The sequence below is a fragment of the Podarcis tiliguerta genome (genome assembly GCF_965153285.1).
Source record: "Podarcis tiliguerta genome assembly, chromosome: 8".
In the NCBI taxonomy this organism is placed as follows: domain Eukaryota; kingdom Metazoa; phylum Chordata; class Lepidosauria; order Squamata; family Lacertidae; genus Podarcis; species Podarcis tiliguerta.
This window is the reverse complement of record NC_139541.1, coordinates 52,546,425-52,560,656: the sequence shown is the minus strand read 5'-3', so window position 1 is coordinate 52,560,656 and position 14,232 is coordinate 52,546,425. Positions and strand designations below refer to the sequence as shown.

Below are 14,232 nucleotides of genomic sequence, written 5' to 3'. Positions count from 1 at the left end.
TTTGGAACGGGCAAAAGGGCGTCAGGAGCCGCTCTTTAATTGCTCACCGCCATCTTTGCAAAGGGCAGCTGGCGTAGGGGGGCGGGCTTAGCTGAGGGCCGATCGAGAGCTCGTGACGAGTCGGGAAAGGTGCGTCCCGAGCGGCTGGAAAGGGGAGGCGGCCGCTGCTGCTGAGCTCGCGGCTCCGGGAAAGAAAGCGGGAAAGGCGGTACGTGACGAGACGCGGGTGGGGAGGGGCAGCCTGGGCACGTCCTCTTCCCCTCCTGCGCTTGAAATGGGCGAGGGTCTTCCTCGCTGCCCTTGGGTCTCCTTTAGACCTTTGCCTAACGGAAGGCGGGGGTCGTCGTCGTCCGTCCATCTCCCCGGCACCTGGGCGGCTCGTGACGTCACTTCGGCCCTTCCCCGTTTGGTGGAGGAGGAAAGAGAAGCCGGGGGGCCTTGAAGGAGCCCGAGGTGCCATGTACATGGTGCTCTCCCCCCCCCATCCCCATTAAAATCCCCACAACAACCCTGTGACGTAGGCCAAGCTGAGAGACTGGCCGTGCCAAGGTCAGGTCAGTCTGTGGCAGGGTCAGGATATGAACTTGGGTCATTCAGCTTCTAGTCCAGCCTTTGCCAAGCTGGCCCCCTTCCAGGTGTTTTGTACTCCTGCTGAGGCTGATGGGTGTTAAAGCCCCACATGCCTGCAAGGGGCCAGGTTGGGGGACTGCTCCAATACTTTTATCAGCTGTGCTGCTCTTCAGTTGCTGCCACCTCCTCACTAAGTAACTTCATGTATCCCCATCCTCTTTGGTTCACCAGAGAGCTTCCTTCAGTTTCTTCTTGGAATTATATCTTTTCCCTCCTGCCTACCTAGTCATTGAATTTAATTGCAGCCTTACTCACCATAATAATTGTTGCTTAGCCCAAAGCATACTCAAGTTCAGGCGCCAGGTTACAAAGTTCTTGCAATGGCCAGCTGGAATGCAGTCATTTGAAGAAAAGGAACCCAAAGTTGCTGGTCTTTCAGCAGAGGTGATAGAGATACCTCACAAAGGTGGTCTTTCTGCAGCAGCAATGGAGAGGCCCTGCAGTCACAGCCCTCCCTTGATAGAACTGCTGAGGGATGTGATAGCTGAGGGAGGAACCTCATGGAGAGGCCCTGCAGGTCTTTTTGAAAAAAGGCATCACCTTCCCAGTTTGCATAAAAGTCTCTTGCTTTTCAAGTTGAGTAGCTCAGTTTCCGTGTGGTAAGGATGCTTCGTTTGAAGCTGGCCACAGCTGAAGGTGCAGAACGTGAGCAAAAGGTCTTGAGATGGATCTTTAAAGAGATGTGTATGATTGAACTCTTTACCAGGCCCAATTACTTTCAGCAAAAAGGGAAGAACCTTGGTAGAAATGGAAGACCCTGATCAGTTGATGTGCAGACATGGTCTCACTACTTGCTACCGACTGATTCTAGACTTATTACTCCATTTTCATTGGTTGCTTAAGATCTGCTTATCTGTAGTCAAAACAAAATAAAAAAAAATTCCTTCCAGTAGCACCTTAGAGACCAACTAAGTTTGTTATTGGTATGAGCTTTCATGTGCACGCACATGTTTTGAAACTCTTATCTGTACTATTTGGGGGAGAATAGTGCCTTCTACAGATCCGTGGTTCAAATGTGTGCAGATGAGATAAGAATAAAGAAATGTTCTCCCCCTGTGTTCTCTAGATCTTGGTAACAGTGCTGAAACTGAAAATAGAAGCAAAGTCCTCTAAAATGAAACCATCTTTTGTAAGGAATCATACCGTTTGGGGAAACTGGCTGACACATTCTCTTTAGAGCAATACTGCCAATATTAACAGCCAGGAAATCTCCAGAAATTCCTGTTGATTTAAGTCTCTGTTCTTCGACGCTTAATGTATTGCACTTTGTCAACAGTTGTTGTTGTTTTGTTTCTTTCAGGTTCTGCATTGTTTCAGACATGGCAGCTCATGGGATTTCCATGGGCCAGCAAGTGGCAGTGATTTGGGATAGGCACTCTCCTGCTGAAGCACTGCAAAGTTTTGTGCAGAACATCCAGGCTGCTGTTGGAGTTGAGGGTCATGTATCTGTAGAAAATATCAACCAGCTGCTCCAATGTAAGTGTTGAAAAAGTATTCATTGCTGTGTTTGGTTTTAAGGTCTCATCGTAGCACTGAACCAATACATGTTGGACATCATAGAGTTTTGTGTGTAGAGAATGAAACAGCATTGAGCTCCTTGTTAAGTCATTAACAGCCTGAGAAAAGCCCTTACTGCTCTTGTGCCATGGCGAAGTTGCCAAACAGGGATGGGGCAGTGACTGCTGTCTCTTTGCCTGTCTGTCAGGCTGCTTGTGACACACAGCAATGACATCCTGTACAACATGGGAAGATTTTGTGACCATGCAAAGGATGTTATACTTTTCTTAGTGTACCTGGGTTTTTGCCATACAATATGTGAATTGCCTAAGTGGCCTGATTCTGACTGCAGCATGCAGAGACAAGGAGGCAGCCAGAATAACGCCTTGCAGCCTTGTGTGTAGCAATCTCAAGAAATCTAGAAGTTCTGTTCAGTGACTGACTCAGTAAGAGTTTTCCAAGATTACCACTTAAAATGGCTTTGAAAAAATACTGCTGAGGTCATGGTGTAAAACCCCATCAGTTATGACGGCATGCATATGTATGTAGAAGGATAATGTGTGCTCTTCTTTTAACTCTTCAGCATCCCATAAGGAATCCAGTTTTGATGTGGTTCTGTCAGGCCTGTTACCTGGCAGCTTGACTGTGCATAGTGCAGAAGTATTGGCTGAAATAGCTCGGATAGTCAAGCCAGGGGGCCGTGTCCTTCTGAAGGAAGTAGTGACGACAGAAACAGGTAAGGGGGTACCTTTTCTCTTACCTCTGGACCGTGGGTGTCAAACATTAATTTGACTGATGGGGCTCTGTTGAGTTTATTTTTATTCATTTTTTCTTTTAACTTTTTATTTGGAAATGCTTTTTGTGAATACATATTAATAACAAAATTCTTTCTATAATCAATCCATGAGTTTCTCTGAAACTCGTGACTTCCCCCCATCCCTAACATGGGTCCTAATAACAATTTTTTTTACCAATCTACATAATATATTCTCCATATTTTCCATTACTATAAGTTATGCATAAACCTCATTGCTTTACAAGTGATTCTTAATGTCCAGCTAATGTTTTAATTTGCTTACAATGTTCTCTTAGGTAAATCATTAATTTTTCCCATTCTTTTTAAAAGTCCTTATCCTCTTGATTCCTGAGTCTCCTGGTTAGTTTTGCCCGCGGCTTCGTTGAATTTAAGCTGCCATAGCTTAGAGCTTGTCTACTCCTGAGCATGTCAGATGGTCACGGCAGAGTTGATTTAACCAGATGTTGATACAGCATCTGTAACTGAATATTACTGGGTATCAGTGGAAGCACTGCTGGAAGTTGTGCGTTCTTGAGTTAAGTTATACCACGTTCAAGCCGGGGCCAATATTCCTGCTTGTGGTGCAAGAGAACAATATATTTAAACAAGTTAATTCAGTGATTGACCTAATAATCACTTCCTTATGCTAATTAAGATCAGCTAGAGGGCTTTAGGGATTCAGTTACTGGGAGATTGCTAGAAATAGCCCATTTATATTAGTGAGGGCCAGAGCCCACTATATTTCCTAATTAATTGAATTGATGTCTGGCAGTTCCTAAAGTGATTCAGGAAATGCAAAGAATGAGGCCTGTGGGACAGTCATACTTTGAGCACTGCACATAGTTGATTATGGATGCTGTTTCCTCCTTGTCCTACACCTCCCAGGTAACAACAATGGGCTCAAGACAATCCCCAAGCTACCTGCAGCTTTGACACTCTCAGGGCTGGTGGAAATAAAGGAGGTACGTATGTGGATATTGAGACTTCTATAGATCATTTATTCCAGAAAACCTAACTATGCACAATATATTTGGAGACAACAAAGCTTTGGGTTTCCCTAGGGAGCAAGCAAAAGTAGCCTTGAAAATGCTTGCTTTGGGTGGCATTCACTGCTAGTCCTACTCAGAGTATACATAGTAAAATCAATGGGCATGGCTAACTAAGGGTCATTAGTTAGGGTCTATACTTAAGAAGGACTTAGTTGAATACTACCATTAGGTTTCTTTGGATGAGATTTCTACAAAGGGGAAACATACTGTGTGGGTATCATGGTGCTAATGTGCCATTTCTTCTGGGTACTCTGGGGTGATTTGACACCAGGCTAATACTTTGCTTTGTCTTGTTTTTTAGGTACAGAAAGAGCCCTTAACCTCTGAACAAATTCAATCTCTTCAGGAACATCTGGGATTCCAGTGCAATGAAATTTATTCTGTTCAGATGGAAGGCAAGAAACCCAACTTTGAAGTGGGATCTTCAAGTCAACTCAAAATTTCTCTTGTCAAGAAAGAGAGAGGTGAATAGGGATCTCTCCTCTTCACAGCGTAATCTTAGGAAATACATTCACTTGTCCATAGAATGTGAATTCACTCTGTTCTTTAGAAGTCAATATAATAACCAAGGCGGTTACTGACACATGGTCTTTGAAAGCAATGCTCTTTACCCTCTAGCTTATAAGCGTGTGTCTGTTGGTAGCCTTCATTTCAGCCTCCAAAGCAAATTGCTAAACTAATGATGAACATGTTCACATTGCTTTATATTAGGGTGTGGAATATACATTCCATTGGCCAGAGTGGTTTGTGGCTTAATTTCAGCCAGCCTTCTAGGTTTCTTGCCCATCATTTGTTCAGTGGGGAGCAATTAAGGGAAAAACAAGCCTTTATGTTGAGCCCCCCCTTTCTCTGTAAGAGGATCTGCAAGAAAATCAAAGCAGAAAGTACAATATCTCAGCTGTGGCAGCCCTATTTTATCATGACAGCGTCTCACAGAACTTCACAGAGTGATGTGCTTCAGAGCACAGTATAATGTGTTTTCATTGTCATGCCACCACATTAGAGGGCCACGTAAAGATTTTATATCTATATTGGGAGCAAACCTTATATTGGATGCATTATAAGAGATTTTCCATAGTTAGATCTGAAAATACACTGAGGTGCTCTCTAACAAAGTTTGAGCTAAAAGATACCAAGAATGGATTAGACAAAATATGTGCTATGACCCCACTGTTGTTCTGTTCTCTATAATTCCTTATTCTGTTCTCCTTAGAAAAGCCGGCTGTGGATCCCATGGCTGCAAAGCTCTGGACTCTTTCTGCCAATGATATGGACGATGATGATGCAGTGAGTATGAAAATCACCTAATGCAAGCAAAGGAATGCCCTTATTTTATACATTTCTCTGTGTTCTGACGGCTATGCCAGTGCCACATTATTTCTGCTGTTTTGTTCTGAGATATCTCTAGGACTGTGCAGAAGCACACCTGGAACAAACATCCCAAAATGGGGACTGTCTTAATGGGGAGCGAAACATCTTAGTTTCATATGGATCATGGTCGTCGTGTTCTTCTTCTTTCCAGGATCTTCTGGATTCAGATGAGCTTTTGGACCCTGAGGATTTGAAAAAGCCAGATCCAGCTTCCCTTAAAGCCCCTTCCTGTAAGGACTCTGGAAAGAAGAAAGCGTGTAAGAACTGGTGAGTACTGAAATACAGTGGTACCTCGGTTTTCGAACATAATCTGTTCTGGAAGACAGTTTGAGTTCCGAAATGTTCGAAAACTGAAACCTCAATAGCCCACAACTGTGCCTCCGGATCTTTCACAAAATGGAAGCCGCATAGCATGTTCGACTTCCGAGGCTTGTTCGAAAACCGAAACATTTACTTCTGAGTTTTTGGCATTCAAAAACTGAAACGTTTCACTTCTGAGACGTTCGAAAACCGAGGTACATGGACATTCTGGCCCTAAGATGAATTTGATTCCATGGTCATAGGCCCAGCACCTTGTTACTCTCAAGAGAAATGACTTTTTTGTGACATGAACAAATGTTTGTGATGCTGCAAACAAGCTGCTCAAATTGCATGTGGGTTTTTTCAGGTTTAGATGTTGTTCTTTTTGTTTTGTTTTTATAAGATTTGCTATGTATTAACTAGTAGGGATGTTTTATTTATTTATTTACAAACTTTCTGAACTTTATTGCTTGAGATCAGTTATGCAAATCGTGCATCTGAAATAAGATAGTGGGGTGGGGGGTGGAATCAGCAAAATATAGCCTTTGGGGGAATCTAGGTAAAAAATGAAGAGCGTGAACTGCAAGCTTATGTACATCAACTTGGAAATGAGTCCACATGGAAACCAGGACTTCCAAATAACGGGACATAAGGTCAGTTTGCTGGAAATGCAGTTTCTCCTAAGTTTGAAACCTAGGCCAGGAACTGGAATTCTTCAACTAAATTTATTTTATTGAATTTATATACAGCCCTATGCCCGGAGTGCTCCATAACACTCTTTTTTCCTCTTAGAAAGTAAGGGGAAATGTCTGTGCGTGTTATGGAGCGAATGCCTATGGATGGCGGGGGGGATCTGCTGCAGTCGTGAGCAGAGGATCCATGGTTCCCCTTCCTTCCCTCCTCCATGGCTCGCTTTGCTCGCTTTGAAACAGCAAAGCGGGAGAAGAGCCACTGAGTGGGGAGAAGAGAGGGACAGACAGCCTGGTTACAAAGCACGGATCCACATGGATCCTCAGGATTTTTGCACTGGGTCACCCCAAATTCACCATCAGATCACATAGCATGTCCATGGCTACATCTTGCAGCAAAAAAATCACGCACCCACTGTTGCCTGGGGCCGCAGTGGTGCAAAAACATGGTTACAAAGCATGGATCCCCATGGATCCTCAGGATTTTTGCATTGGGCTACCCCAGACTCACCGTCAGATCACATGTCTGTGGCCACAGCATGAACCACAAAAATCATACATCCACTGTTTCGTTTAGAATATTTTTTTTTCTTGTTTTCCTCCTCTAAAAACTATGTGCGTGTTATGGTCGGGTGCGTGTTATAGAGCGAAAAATACGGTAGTAGGGAAGATCTTGGAATTTGCATTTCTCAGTGTTCTGTCCTGTTTGTAGCAGTTGAGATACTCTCTGCTGCACAGCACCGCTGTGATCTGATTGGAGAGAAATAAGAACTAGCATGTCTAGAGAGCTTTACAGACTCTCTAAGGAAGAATAAGCCACCCACTGCCTGCTTGAAAACTGTTATATAATGATTTCTTTGTTAAATAAATAATTTATATGTAGATTTATAAAGCCTCTCCCTTCTGCAGTACTTGTGGTCTTGCTGAAGAGCTAGAGCAGAAGACGAACAACATACAGCCCAAATCCGCATGTGGCAATGTAAGGATGTACATTTACTTGCTAATCAAAACACTGGATTTATATCTAGGTCGGGAGTGTCTGCTGTGCTGAATCCTTTGGTCCCCCATCACGGCAGCCCCTTTCCATCCTGGCAGGCTGCCCTCCTCCCAGTCACCTGACAGTCAGCATGGTCAGCTTGGATCGGCTAGGCTAGATTCCCTGACTGCCAGCTCCAGACTGTAGCTGATCCTATCAGGATTTGAAGCCACTGCAAGTCAGCTGGTTGCTGCTGTATTTGAGACCCGCATTCAGCAAAGATCAGCTACACTCCGGAGCACTCACATGTGCTTTCCGCCATTTGCAAATGCAGAGCAAAGCACGGTGATGTCTGATAGCTTGTATACATGGCAAATTAGTTAAGTGTGTTCACCATAGGTGTACGTGAAGGGTATATACAGTTTCTAACACAGAAGAGAAAGCCATAGAATAATTTGTCACGTGAAGTGTTGTGCAAGATGAGTGTAAAAATGTAACTCCTATCTTGCCTGTTCCCCAAGCCGTGTGGACTGTTCCCTAAATAGCCTTTGGTTCAGATTTGTTCAACTGCTATGGTTGAGGTGGAATAAGAATTATCCTGGAGGATTATATGCAGCCACTAAAATATTTTTTCCACTTGGGGGTGGGGGGAACGTGGTGCATTGAGCCTCAATACTGACTGACTTTGTCTCGTTAAGGCCAATTCTTCCCCTCACCCCTTGAGACAAACTTTGAAGTCCTATTTAATGCAAGCCCCTTCCCACTTGGAAAATGAAGAGGAACTGTGAAACGTTCCCCTTTGGCAGGGCACTGACTTGGCCTCTCTTCTCCCTGCAGTGTTACCTGGGGGATGCATTCCGCTGTTCCAGCTGCCCTTACCGTGGCTTGCCAGCCTTCAAACCTGGCGAGAAGATCCTCTTGAATGAGAATAACCTCCATGATGCCTAAGAGAAGGACTGAATCAAGCCTCCTTGTGGGACACGTACACAGCTGTTCTTTGCCTTTTTAGGCGGTGCATTGTTTTGCTGCCATAACCCTCACTCTTGGAAGGTCTCTAATAAAGGGAAAGGGACTTTATTGGGGTCAAGGAAGACAAGCAGATGGGCTGCTGTAAGCTAAAGGGAAAGGTCTGCATTCTAGGCTCATCTCTGACTAGCTGACCTATTACTTGTTCCTTGGTGTCCTGTTCATGAACATAGATTAGTGGACATCGTGGTTTAAAAAAAATGAGTATGATTTAACATCAAGGCACTGGCCATCCTAACATGCTCTATAGACAAAATGGCTATACTGGCAATTGTCTTCACATTATCCTGGGAATTCTGAAGCAGCTTCAAGTGCTGGCTTGTCTTACCAAGAACCCTCTTACGTATATTTTTTGTGGCCAAACGCAGCACCACAAATTACATTTTGGGGATGGGAGGAGAGGGGTTGATTGTGAAATCCCAGTTGCACAATTATGTGTTCCAGGTTTTTGTGCAACTGAAATGTATGAGGTTCTGAAATTAAACCTGTGAAACTAGCTATCTCATTTCTTCGGTTCTTCCGGTATATCACTGCCAAGAAAACTTCTCTATTGTGGGTGTTGGAGGACTCAGTTAGGGAGAGGGAGATGCTACCTGAGCAGGGGCAGGGTTTTACTTTGAGCTGGTGACAGTCTTATTGAACGGAGGCTTTTAGGAAGCATTCCTGCTTTCCTTTCCCTCTTCATAATGTTTCCTTCTTTTAGAATGGGAAAGCAGGAGGAGAGTCAGTTATATGGGCTGGTTCACTGCATGCTTGATGGAGAACTGTTTGTTTTGGGGTGTTCTGCTGGACTTCCATAGGGGACATTGATATCCTCTAATAATGTCTGTGCAGGCAGCAAATTGAGAATTCCCAGCAATACTCTACCGTTCCTCTGATGATTAAGGTGCTATGTCATGTAAGTTGAAAGGCAGGCTGAACAGAGATGGATTTAGTGCTTTTCAAGGTAATAGGGGATGCTTCTTGAAAAAGAAATAAGCTTTGACTAAACCAAGAAATGTTTTGTTCTAGACATGCAGATCCATATGATGGCCCAATTGACACGCAACACTGAATCAAACCTTATTTTCAGAGAGAAGACTGTGGTTGCTGCACTCCTCCCCAGTGCTACTGTGTTCCCTAGCACTAAGCCATGTTCTGGCTTAGCATTGCAGGTGAACCTAGGCATGTGCTTTGTCTCACTTCAGACAAACCATTACTTGTTGCCAAGGTTTGTTCTTGGTTTGCCACTTGACGTTTGTCTGGAGCAAGACTAACTACAAGGCCATGTTCAACCAGACCAGGTAACTTGTTCATTTACACTAAACCAAGCAAACTGGGCCATTTTGATCTATCGAGATGAGTGCAGGACAGCAGAGACTAAATTAATCTGTTTCATTCCCTGCCTTGGTTTGACGTAACAGGGGGATCATTGAGACAATTGGCAAGCAGTTCACAAGTGGTATAGGCCCATTGTGTCAGTATAAGTTGGAATCAGCCAGCCTTCACATTTTGCTTACTTTTCAACCATCATCTCACTTTGCTATGGGGTGCTCAACGGTGTCCAAAGCCTCTTGAACCTTCTTACCCAAAAACAAAAGAATGTGGAAAACTGGTCCCCTTGGAGAACTATTCATATTAGGAGCCAGATGGAGTAAAGGTATTTAACTTGTAGAAGTAGCAATAACTTTAAATGCCTTATGTTTTCAAAGAGCTGGGAACTACCTGCTGAGATGCTGAATTTTCAAACCCATACTGTATCAACTTCAGTCACTGGTATTGGGAAAGGCTTTGGAGCAGCAGATCATTCCCTCCTACAGAGGTTGCTACTGCGGCACCTGTGAGTGCTCATGTATCCACAGAGACCTTCACTAGCCCTCCTACTGTAATTGGAACTTGAGAGGTATTCTATGGTAGCCAGTGGAATAGGTGGCTGTGTGGCCTGCATTGTGGGCTGTGTGCAGTGCCCACAACAATTTTTCTGGTTTGCAATTGTGCCAAAAAGGTTGGTGACCCTTGCTAACTCATTCCTGCAGGTTTCAGTTCCTATGCTTTGAAATTTTAGTGCACAAACTGGTGTCAAATAATAGAGGTTAAAATAGGGTGCATTTGACCACTTCCTGCCACTCGGCACTAGACCATCTTACTTAGATCTCTCACCATGGCAGCACCTCTTGACCCAAGCTATTGGTTTGCTGGTTGTCACCTTCTACAAATACGCCTGTAAGGATGGTGATAAGAGCAGCCTATGTAAGGAGGAGTTGAAGGAGTTGATCCAGAACAAGCTGACCATTGGGCCAAAACTGCAGGACGGAGAGATACTGGCATTAATGAAAGATCTGGACCGCAATGGGGACCAAGTGGTGAACTTCCAGGAATACGTCACTTTCCTGGGTGCCCTGGCAGTGATTTGCAATGAAGCTTTGACTTCTTAAATGTATGCCCCGGTGGGGCAAGGTGTCATGGTTCAGGATTATACCTCTGTAGACGATTTCATGTCCAATAAAATTTTAAGTGTTGTAAAAAAAATAAAAATTAGGGTACATTTCTTACTAATTGTGTAATGATTCTTAAAACAGGTTTAAAATGAGGTCGAGTAAATAAATTTTGTAACACTAAATGAATTTAAAAAAAACCACTCTAAAGAACACTGTTGCTTGTTTGGGGCGGGGGGAGGGTGGCCTGCAAAGAGATTGGTAAAGTTGGGTCCTGGAATTGGGACATGACTTTCTAGGTTCCTATGGAAAACTGTAGTGCAGGCAACCCCAGTGGAAAGCTGGTCTTGAAGTCGGCACTGCTCAGTGTGGAGATTGACTGCACTGCAGAGTTCCTGTTGCAGAATTCTGTAATGCAGACAACCTGCTGAAATGAGGGCTTGAAGACAGGGCCAGCCAGCTGAACAGTCAGACTTCAACCCCTGCTTCAGTTCACTGGGAAGTTCCTCTGCAGCACAGTTTGACCTCAAAGGGGGAAAGGGTTGCCTGGCATGGTGACATCAGATGACTGTGAGTGGCGCCACCTACTAGTCAAATTGGCTCACTGCAGTCCAGGATCCAGCCTGAATTCCCAACACCTGTTCTAAGGTAATGTAGGGATTTCAAGGTAGGCCTGGTCCTTGATGTTGTTATTTTGATTTAACTGCAGCATATTCTTAGAATTTGGTTCTCTATCCAATCCAAATTGGTGTCTATTAATTTAGCTGGTCCCTTGGCGTGGAACCTAGTTACTTTGTGTATTTATAGAAAACATAATTCTTCTTTTCTGCATAGAATGCATTATTAATAAATAAACTTATGTGTTAATGCACTGTTTCCAAACAGAAAGTTTTAATAGCAGCCAATTAACCGGCTAAGTAGCAGGAAAACAATGTTGGTCTTTAATCATGAAATGCTTGCTTATTCCTACTCCCCGACCCCTTACCTCTTAAATTCTTTAAATATTTTATTCTGTTGGCATCACTTCCAAATAGCTGATGAGATTAAAACATTAATCTGGTTTTAAGAGCCACATGTTGAAAAGGGAAAAGGAATCCCCAGGTATTTTGGGTGTTCGCTACTTTTTCTTCCCATCATTCACCAAATAAGCAGTCTGTAGCTACCCTTCCTGCTTCTCTCCCAAAGTCTAGTTAGGACTTGCCCAGCTTTGGGAAGGAGGGCTCTAAGACCCTGCTAGAGTCTCGTGCCTCCTTCCTAAAGCCTGTGCCTCCCTTAGCCGGTTTGGGAAGGTAGCTCTGAGCTGTGTGTGTGTGTGTGTGTGTGTGTGAACTTCTGGCCTCGCACGCACAGGGTGCTATATTACCAAGGTCCGCCCCTCCTGCAACTGGGTATGGCTTTTGTTTTGTTTATTTTCTTTTATTCCATTTCAGTTCTTTCATCTTAGACCTGCAGAAACCAACATGCCCTCTGGGTCCATTAAGGGTGGGGAGCTGAACATTCATTTATTAAGTGCCTCCTGTCACAATGTGTTCGTTGCGCCCCAGGGGAAAGACTTATTCAGGGAGGCCACCTATAGAAATGGGGCAAGGCCATCTGTATTCACAAGTACTCAGTGTACAAGGTCCTCCGCTTCTTTTGAACTACGACTCCCATCTGCACTGTACATTTAAAGCACTACTTTAGCCATGGATTTCCCCCAAGGAATCCTGGGAACCGTAGTTTGTTAAGGGTATTGGGAGTTGTTAGGCAAGACCCCTCGTCTCCTCACAGAGCTACAGTTCCCAGAGTGGTTTAACAATCCATCCTTCTTCTTGAAGACTCTGGGAACTATAGCACTGTAATAAACTACTGTTCCCAGGATACTTTGGGGGAAGCCATGCTTGTTTAAAGTGGTGCAAAGGGGGCCTTTGGCAGGTTTTTAAATAAATAAAGGTAGGATTATTTGCCAGGCACAAGCACGTATCTTAAAGAGGATTATAAACTTTGTGCCAGTTAACTACCACTCCCAGATTAACTGAGTGGCTTCCATACAAAAGGCTGTAGCTGTTCTGGCAGGCCTGCATTACAATGCTCAGGGTGGTGGTTGTTTTTTTAAAGCACAGTATAGTTGGCAGCTGAATCTTCACCACTCATTTTCCTGAGAGTTGTATTAGGTTTGCTTGCATTAGCTGAACGTTGAAAGATTCAGGGCACACAACAGAAAGTGCTTTTTCACGCAGTGAATAAACTTTGGAACTTGTAACCATAGGAGGCAAAAATGACCACCAAAAGGATTAGACATGGAGGACACGGCTATTGATGGCTATTACGGGTGGCACTGTGGGTTAAACCACAGAGCCTAGGACTTGCCGATCAGAAGGTCAGCAGTTCGAATCCCCGCGACGGGGCGAGCTCCTGTTGCTCGGTCCCTGCTCCTGCCAACCTAGCAGTTCAAAAGCATGCCAGTGCAAGTAGATAAATAGGTACCGCTCCAGCAGGAAGGTAAACGGCGTTTCCGTGCGCTGCTCTGGTTCACCAGAAGCAACTTAGTCATGCTGGCCACATGACCCGGAAGCTGTATGCCGGCTCCCCAGGCCAATAAAGCAAGATAAGCGCCGCAACCCCAGAGTCGGCCACGACTGGACCTAATGGTCAGGGGTCCCTTTACTAGTTACAGTGGCTAACGCCTCTGCATGCCAGTTATCAGAATCACAAATTGAGGGTGTGCTGTTGTGTTTTAATAACTATTCTCCTCCTGTGAGTTGTAACATTATTTAGAATGAAGGTTCTCTACAGGCCAGATATTTGCATAGACAGATGACACAGAGTGCCTCAGTATTTGTACAAGAAATAAAACCATACCATTAATGAAAAAAAAAATAGTCATTTGAGCTCTGCCCTTCCCAGGTTCTATATCCCCAGCTCAAAATGACCTGCATTTGATATCCTTATGATAGGTATTACTTGAGTCTGACCAGTGGCGCATCCAAGTCACATCTCTTCCACACACACACATCCAAACGAATTGATGCTGCAATGGCCTCAAGTGTGAGAATGCAAAGATCTATTTTCCAAAGATGGACCAGTAAACACCTGCAATCTCCACCACCCCCAAATCTCTGAAGGAAGCATTTCTGAATCTGCAGATAACAGGTCAAGACTGCGCAAGATGGCACTTGAGGAGTAACCATGGGCTGGCAAGAGTAGTAGGGCTGGACCCTGGATGAGGGGCAAATTGTCCAGGCACTTGTAGAGTTCCAAAAAGAAAGATCCAAGATGGAAAGAAGACAAAGTCCCTACCGGAGAGGAATGGCAAACCAAGCCTTTGGGAGTACACCAAAATGGCAAAACTGACGGGAAAGCTCAGGAACCAAGAAGACAAAGGCTTCAATAAAGAAAAAAATATAATTAATTTAGGAGACCTCTGTAAGCAGATGAAAACATTAGCAGGATTTTAATAACATTTGTAGCAATTATCATGGGCAATATGGAGAGAGATAAAACA

At 44.1% G+C, this 14,232-nt stretch overlaps 1 protein-coding gene and 1 pseudogene across 4 annotated transcripts; both read left to right on the top strand.

Moving 5' to 3' along the window:
• The first annotated feature begins 56 nt into the window (after positions 1–56).
• CIAPIN1 (cytokine induced apoptosis inhibitor 1) lies at positions 57–8,830 on the top strand. Of its 3 annotated transcripts, none has more exons than XM_083452965.1 (9): positions 57–208; positions 1,931–2,106; positions 2,711–2,863; positions 3,809–3,885; positions 4,274–4,436; positions 5,186–5,259; positions 5,495–5,610; positions 7,242–7,311; positions 8,146–8,830. In XM_083452965.1, exons 2-9 carry the CDS (start codon positions 1,950–1,952, stop codon positions 8,254–8,256), a joined length of 921 nt encoding a protein of 306 aa, XP_083309091.1. In that variant the 5' UTR covers positions 57–208; positions 1,931–1,949; the 3' UTR covers positions 8,257–8,830. The 3 variants fall into 3 exon arrangements, 2 of the variants coding, with proteins under 2 accessions (XP_083309091.1, XP_083309092.1); XR_014514319.1 differs by having other exon boundaries at positions 58–208; positions 5,495–6,405; positions 6,978–7,311; XM_083452966.1 differs by lacking the exon at positions 57–208 and having other exon boundaries at positions 1,911–2,106.
• Positions 8,831–8,974: 144 nt separating this feature from the next.
• Positions 8,975–11,619, top strand: LOC310683253 (protein S100-A6-like; annotated as a pseudogene). Its single transcript has one exon. The product of its transcript is annotated as a protein S100-A6-like (transcript).
• The last annotated feature ends 2,613 nt before the right edge of the window (positions 11,620–14,232 follow it).